The 7,560-nt window shown below is 34.7% G+C and overlaps 1 protein-coding gene across 2 annotated transcripts; it reads left to right on the forward strand.

The window, feature by feature from the left end:
* The first annotated feature begins 800 nt into the window (after nt 1–800).
* Nucleotides 801–4,556, forward strand: LOC136224549 (NADH dehydrogenase [ubiquinone] 1 alpha subcomplex subunit 2-like). 2 transcript variants are annotated; one of them, XM_066012907.1, is made up of 4 exons: nt 801–959; nt 2,242–2,373; nt 2,723–2,829; nt 4,246–4,556. In XM_066012907.1, exons 2-4 carry the CDS (start codon nt 2,288–2,290, stop codon nt 4,347–4,349), a joined length of 297 nt encoding a protein of 98 aa, XP_065868979.1. In that variant the 5' UTR covers nt 801–959; nt 2,242–2,287; the 3' UTR covers nt 4,350–4,556. The 2 variants fall into 2 exon arrangements, with proteins under 2 accessions (XP_065868979.1, XP_065868978.1); XM_066012906.1 differs by having other exon boundaries at nt 817–969.
* The last annotated feature ends 3,004 nt before the right edge of the window (nt 4,557–7,560 follow it).

A 7,560-nucleotide genomic window follows, 5' to 3' on the forward strand; every position in this document is an offset into this window, starting at 1 on the left:
TCTTTTTAATGATATCTAGAATTGACTCAATTGACAACGTTAGAGATAAACTAGCTTTTGATTTTCAATATTAGGAGGTAAACCTGCATCATTTTGCGGGTTAAATGTACCATTTGCCATTGAAGTTTAATGGTTGCCTCAAAATGATCACTGAACTTCAACTTATTTCAATAAAATCATTCAACTTTAAATTTTATTTATATTAAGTTACTCGGGAGTTGGGTGAGATCAAGAGCAAAAAGACACATGAAAGTGATGTGGCTACCACACCAGTAGTAGTCAATTTCACCTTGAGCAAAAAGATACATGGGTGCTACCTAGCTGACCAAAATGACACGTGGCTACCACCTAACTGACATGTGTGCATGTGTCGTTTCGATCAGCTAGGTGGAAAACACGTGTTATCTAGGTGTTATCCACGTATTGTTTCGATCAACGGTAAAAATTGACTAGTGCTGATGTCGAAACCACGTCATTTTTTCAGTGTCTTTTTGTCTTTCAGTCGTCAGAGTGACTTAATTGAAACAAATTTAAATTAAATGATTTTATTGAGACAAATCCATTTTGAGACAACTATGAAAGTTTGGCGACCAACATACATTTAACCCACCATTTTAGACATAAATCGTAGAATTACTCTTTACTTTCAACGTTACAGATATTTTTGCAACTTTTATTTGTAAGTTAACTCAGCCAAATATTCGAAAAAGGTGTAGAATGACATGGGCTTGGATGACATGTTTTCTTAATGGGCCAAAGCCCAAAGCCCAGTAAGGAGATGGAGGCAGATGCTTATTTTCCTTGTTAGTTCCATTTCAATTTTTTCAGTATCTTCATAGCTCAAATCTTTGATTCTTTTGCTTGGCTTCCATTTTCATTTGGTTGATTTTTTGTCTGATCTCGAGATTGAATTTGATTGTCGTTTCAAGGATTTCGGAGGAAAGAAAACCCTAATTCAGGTATCTGAAGGTTCGTCGATTTAGTTTGATTTAGTTTATGCAATCTCTATTCTGGTATCGCTATGTTCGAAAATCATAATTTGCTAAATTAATTTTCTGTGTCATGGAATTCATTAATCTGCAATTTTCTTTTCATTTGAATTGTTTCGCATCAATGAAGATATGTTCGGTATTGCTTTGGATTCATGGATTTATTTCCCTTCCCATTTTAGGGTTCAAATTTTTTGACACAATAACACGATCTACAAACAATATTACGCTCACACGATATGATTGAATATATAAGATATGGAACATATAGATAATATAACTCGATAACCCGAATTGTGCAAATATTTAGTACAAATGCAATGCAGCCTGTGTCGCTGATGTGTTTTGTGTTAGATATCTCATATCTCATATCTCTTAATTGGGAAGCTATACAACTATGTATATATGTGAGACAATCTTTCTCCTTTGAGGTACTTTTTAGAGTGAGTTAGAGACCTACTATTGATATTTGCTTCAGGCTCCATATGATTCCGGGCGTGAGGGTGTGTTAGATTTCTCATATTGCTTAATTAAAGAACTATATGACTCCTTATGTAAAAACCCAGTCCGGAGTGGGTGGCGCTGGGGCAAAAGGCCTTAGCAAGGAGCAGCTCTAAGGGATGGTGATGGGGCAAGAATGAACTAAATCTCACATTGGAATGGAGAGAGAGGTACTGAGGTATATTAGTACGGTCTGTTTTCAATACGTGTAGTCGTGTTTTAAAACCGTGAATCCCAAGGTGTTGGATTTGGCCCAAAGTGGAACAATATCTCTATGGTATTGGACCTGGCTGTTACACCTTATATATATATGTGAGACAATAGTCATTCTTTTAAGTACCTTTTGCCTTGTACAATGTTGGGTCACTTGTGGAAATTTGCTTCACGTCTAGATAATTTTGCGGGTGTGTTATAGATTTAAAAAATGTTGTAACATCTGCTTTGATGTTTTTGACTGATGATACCTTAATAGTTGATCCATACATAAGTAGGAGTAAGCATACTGTTTCCTTTGTTATGCTTAAGAGGCTTTTTGTTTCGGATAAAATGTATTGTATTGACGGTTGTTGAAGTTTGGGTCTGTTTCAAAAGGTCATTCAACTTTATATTTCTTTCAATAAATCAATGAACTTTAAATATGGTTTTATTGAAGTCATTCCGGTTAATCTGTAACGTGGCACAAAAAAAGAATTGAATACATGCTAACTAAATGTCATGCCGGACATGTCTGACTTTTATGCTGACATGACAGACACGTGGTGCATTGCCGTCGTCGTGAGGACAAGGCTGAGAAAAGAATGGCATGGAGAGGGCAACTTTCTAAGAATCTTAAAGAGCTTAGGATTTTGATTTGCCAAACTTCACCCGCAAGTTCTTCGGCTAGGTATTCTTTTTCTCATTCCATTATGTATAAGAGTTAAATTTGTCCCTAAGATTATTGGATAAGTTTAGTTTTACCCTTATAGTACAAAACAATTCAATTCTGCACCTGCGGTAGAAACTTTAACTCAATTTTACCTTTTCTAAGTAAATACCGATGAAAATTAGCAACTGAATTCCATGGAAAAGTGTAAAATTGAGCTAGAATTTCTACCGCGAGGTCAAAATTGAGCCCTTTATTATGATAAGGGAAAAACAATAACCTTATAATCTTATTAATTGCTTTCAACTTTCTTGTAATCTGTTCTCTATTTCTTTCCTTTTCTTCTGATTATCGTTGTTGTAATTGATAGAGCATTTGTGGAGAAAAATTACAAGGATTTAAAGACTTTGAACCCTAAACTCCCAATCCTAATTCGTGAGTGCAATGGCATTGAGCCCCAGCTATGGGCTAGATATGGTGCGTTTTTATGTGTTTCCCTATTTCCATTCTTTGCTTTTTTTTTTTTGTTTCTTCATTGTTCACTTTCAAACTTGCACTCAAACACCTAATGAGCTTCTAAACTTTGAAAACGACTTTCTGCCATCTCAATTTGCTTAGAATGACCTTTCAGCTACGTCAACATTCTTAAAATGAATGTTTCACCATCTCAACATGTTTGAACTGCTAGTGACATGTATATTGCGCGTTACCACCGCGTGGAAATAAGGGGTTAGCAATGGCAGTTTAAGCAAGTTGAGAGAGGAAAAAAAAAGTAGTTTTAAAAGTTTAGAGAGTCATTAATGTTAGAGTGCAAGTTAGAGGGGCCGGATATGATTGATTGTCTACGATTGATTTCTTTTTGCTACTTAGCCTTCATATTATTGAGGAGCCATGAAATATAGGCTAAATTGTACCGAGGGTCACTGAAATTTGATGTTGGTTTTGTAAAAGTTACTATACTTCATTTTCTTTCCGTCATGGAACCAATTGAACTAAAAGCTTAAGTTTTTAGTTGAATTGGTTTCACGACATGGTATCAGAGCTTTTGGTGTCTTGAGTACTACTTTGTGACAGATCCTTGTTGGAGCGGTCAAACCCATTTTCGTGACTGACGAGAGCTCAGAGGAGGGAGGCAGAACTGTTGTGTGTTATTATTGTCATGACACTTTCAAAAAACTATATGCCAACTAAGCGCCACTTCGGACAATGATGTGAAATTTTTTTTTTTTTTTGGGCTGAGGATGTGCTACATGGCACATATGTAGCTAATAAAAGTCACACATGTCCAACATGATGCTTAGTTGACATGTAGTCAATTGTTTCTTGTGTGTGAGTTTTTATACACAATTTGTTGGGTTAATTTAATTGAATTCAATGATTTTTTTTGAAAGAAAATGAAGTTTATTGACCTTTTCGAAACAGACTTCAAACTTCAATAACCGTCCATGTATTTTACGGTAGATTTTACCTCGGAATATAAGATGCGCACCTATGTTGCACAGACACTTCTTTTTAGTAGCATTTCTGCGTTTTGTGTCCATGTCTGCGTCGGTTTCATGCCCGTGTCTGTTTTTTTGTTTGAAGACTACTTTATGAAGGTTATGTTTTCGAAATAACGTTTCCAAAGTCCATTTCTGTTTCTGTGTCTGTGCAATATAGATACACACCTGCTGCATTAGCAAATGGTTTGTAATAGCGTTTTGTGCTGGTGCTTTTTATTGTAATAAATTTTGTCACAAACCCAATAACGAACTTAAATAATTCTTTGGATAGCATATTTGTACAAAGGACTGTCAATTTTTACACGGTAATACGATTTACAAAGACAATTTATCTGATACGATTGTCATATTTTGTTGCATTTACATCATATATAATCACGTGGAATTGCAGATATGGGTGTGGAGAGGGGAATTCGGTTGGAAGGTTTGAACGAGGAACAAATCTCTAAGGCTCTTCAAGACCTTGTGAAAGTTGGGGCAGCCCTTAAAGTCTGAGGTATATTGCTGTTGTTTTGTTTAACTTTATGTTGATCCACCTTCTGCGGTAAAGGGTCAATTTGGTCTTTCAACTTCGATAAACTGCAACCGAAACACTTGAATTTTGTTATGCCTCAGTTGAGGAGATGTCTTTTTAACTCTTGTAATATGGTTAAAGCTCTGTTGAGGAGGGCAAAATAAGTATTTGACTATAATTTACGGTAACGTGGGTTAAAAAATGTGTAGTTCTTATCGAGGTTATTATTATTTTTATTTGGGTAAATAATTTATTAGTCCCCTAGTTTTTACCTAACACATTGTTTAATCCTTCTATTTTGAAAAACACATTTTAAGATCCCTATCTTTTACCAATATTAACTTGTGGTCCTTTTACCTATTTTTTTTAGATTTTTAACCGAATATATCTTAGCTTTTAAGACAACCACGGTACAATACAAGTTGACCATGTTACTCTGTTATTTTATATATATTTGATTATACTAAAATATAACGATTACAAGTCTAAAAAAACTAGACAAAATGACCAAATGGTTAATACTGGCAAAAGTTAGGGACATTTTAATGTGTTTTTCAAAATAGGGGGACTAAACAGTGTGTTAAGTAAAAACTAGGGGACTAATACATTATTTACTCATTTTTTTAGCAGATTTTTGTTGATCGGGACTTTAATGTTCGAGTAATATAAAATTCTAAGGATTTTTATATCAATAAACGAAATTTAAGACTTATAATGGGTAAATTACATCCATGGATCCTCAACTTTTTTCCTTACTTTCATTGTGGTTCACGAACTTCAAAATCCGACATTATCTAATGTTATGATCTTTAAACTTTGCACCTTACTTATATAATGGGCCCTTGAACTTTGCACATTATTAACAAAACATTTTTTGGTACCCTTCATCACGATGACCATTTCAATAGTATGTAACCTTTCATTTTAAAGAATCTATATTTTTAATAACTTTAGTTTTTGGATTTGATATTATTTAGATGGTGTTTGGTTATTAAATCTAACTATAAAAAAATTCTTTTCAAATGAAGTTATTTAATAAATTTTATCCTATCACTCAATATAAATATTATAAAATAATTGATGATAAAATCTATATTTGTAAATTAAGATTACTTTAAGTGTTAAGAATTTTAAATTGTTTAATTAAAGATCTTGAATTTAGTCCATCCAATACTAAATTGACCTCGGGCACGCTTTCGATTCATAAGCAGCTTCACAGACCGCGGGCTGTTAACCTTCAACTTCATGAATTTTGTCCTTGTTTATTATCTTTGATATAGCTGTTTGGTATATACTGCACAATTTATGTAATAAAATTCATCGATTTATATTTTAAGAATTCACTTTAATTCAATTCTGATACGGATTGAAATCGTCTGAAAGTTTTAATCATAAACTAATAAAAATATTTATTTTCTAGCTAAACTAGGAGTGAATCCTAGATTTTATGGACTAAATCCATAGGAATAAAAAATCCCCATTGTTGAAGCTGAAAAACCTTAACAAAAGCTTCTTGAAGAAGATTATAATTTGATTGAATAAAAGTTAACTATTACAATGACAAAGAGATGAATTTATATTATCTAAAACTTAATTGTCAAATTACATAAAAGGCTAGCTTAATCTAATTAATTAAAGAGCAAGGTTAGAGGTAAAATGGGTTGAAAGTAAAGGGGTGGCATGGATGGTAAATAGGGAGTGACAGAGTTTGTAAATAAAGAGTGATAGGATTGTAATTAAGGAGGAAGCTGGAGTAAGGAACAAATTCATTAAAGTGAATCCACGCGGAGCGTGCCTAATTCCACATGGAGCGTGGATTGGTTTCTGAACTTTCTCCGGGCCATTCCTTCTTTCACGCAGAGCGTGCCCAATCCAAGCCCCGCGTAGGTGACCTTCTGGACTTTTCTCTGGATCAATCCTCATTCACGCGGAGCGTGTCTGAGCTGTTATGTGGCACTGTTTTGGCCTCTTTACTCGTGTTTGGTTCTTCCTCCGACTTTCCTCGTGCGGACCCAATCCTCAAATGAGATGTCCCGCATCAAATTCACTAGTTGAGAATGATTTGCATTTTGACAATTATAGATAGTTAACAACACGATGTATTTCAAACAATGAGATGAAATTTTCACTTTAAAGGATGGATTCAAAATTTTCACTTTCTTCTTCACCAACCTTTACAACGGGTAGTCTATGTCTAAGCCGCTCTTGTGAAATATTTTAACATTAAATTCAGAATTACCATTTTCATATTCAAATGTTACTAAAGATCCATAAGCAATAGAGTAATACTCAGCAAATTCTGACCATCCGTTTTGCAACCAAATCTCACGGTCAGTTTTCACAATCTCTATTTTTCAATTCACACCATTTGGTACTTTCAATATTACTTGACTTGACAAATCATCTCCATTAGTTTTCATAAATTTTCTTGGAAAGGCGCTGTTTACAAAGAACGAAAATTAATTGACGATAAAAACAAGGCCTAATGCTCCTCTAACCCTCTTAACTTGTTCAAATTGGTTATTTTATCCATTCAACTCATCGAATATCATATTTACCCCCTTAACTCTATAGAAATGGTATTTCCTACTCCATTAACTTGTCCAAATTAATCATTTTACCCTTCTCAGCTCATCGAATGTCCTATTTAATAGAGTATCAATAGTTACAGGTGTATATTTGTAATTAACCCTATTAGGGTTTGATAACTCTCCTGTATAAATACTATAATCTGCTCAATACAAATCACGTTGCCTCCCACTTACATGGTATCAGAGCCCACCTCTGAACCCTAATCTCATATTTTTTTTCTCACCGAATTCTCTTCCTTCGGCTGCTGCTATGGCTTCGTCTTCCATCTCAACATCAATCGATTCAATTGCTATGCCATCCTCGGCTGCTCCTACTTCCATCCCGCCCTCCTCATACACCTTCATCAATCCGTTTTCTAATCCCACAACAACTGATTCAATTGTTTCTCATATGCCAAATTTTCCTCCACCTCCTCCAAACACAGTAATATCGAATTCTCCTCATACTCCCTCTTTGCACAGCCAGCTCACAATCAAATTGACGTCTACCAACTACATTCTCTGGCGTGCGCAAGCTCTCTCTGCAATCCAAGGTAGCGGATTGGCTCATCATATTGATACGGATGAAATTCCACCTCCCAAATACCTGACTGACAATGTC

This window comes from Euphorbia lathyris, chromosome 3, assembly GCF_963576675.1.
Source record: "Euphorbia lathyris chromosome 3, ddEupLath1.1, whole genome shotgun sequence".
Taxonomy (NCBI): domain Eukaryota; kingdom Viridiplantae; phylum Streptophyta; class Magnoliopsida; order Malpighiales; family Euphorbiaceae; genus Euphorbia; species Euphorbia lathyris.

What these genes read in the sequence shown, in the direction of transcription:
- LOC136224549 (XM_066012907.1), top strand. Translation starts at nt 2,288, where the DNA reads ATGGCATGGAGAGGGCAACTTTCTAAGAATCTTAAAGAGCTTAGGATT. An exon ending in CCCGCAAGTTCTTCGGCTAG is followed by an intron (nt 2,374 to 2,722) that starts GTATTCTTTTTC and finishes TGTAATTGATAG; the next exon opens with AGCATTTGTGGAGAAAAATT. An exon ending in CCAGCTATGGGCTAGATATG is followed by an intron (nt 2,830 to 4,245) that starts GTGCGTTTTTAT and finishes GTGGAATTGCAG; the next exon opens with ATATGGGTGTGGAGAGGGGA.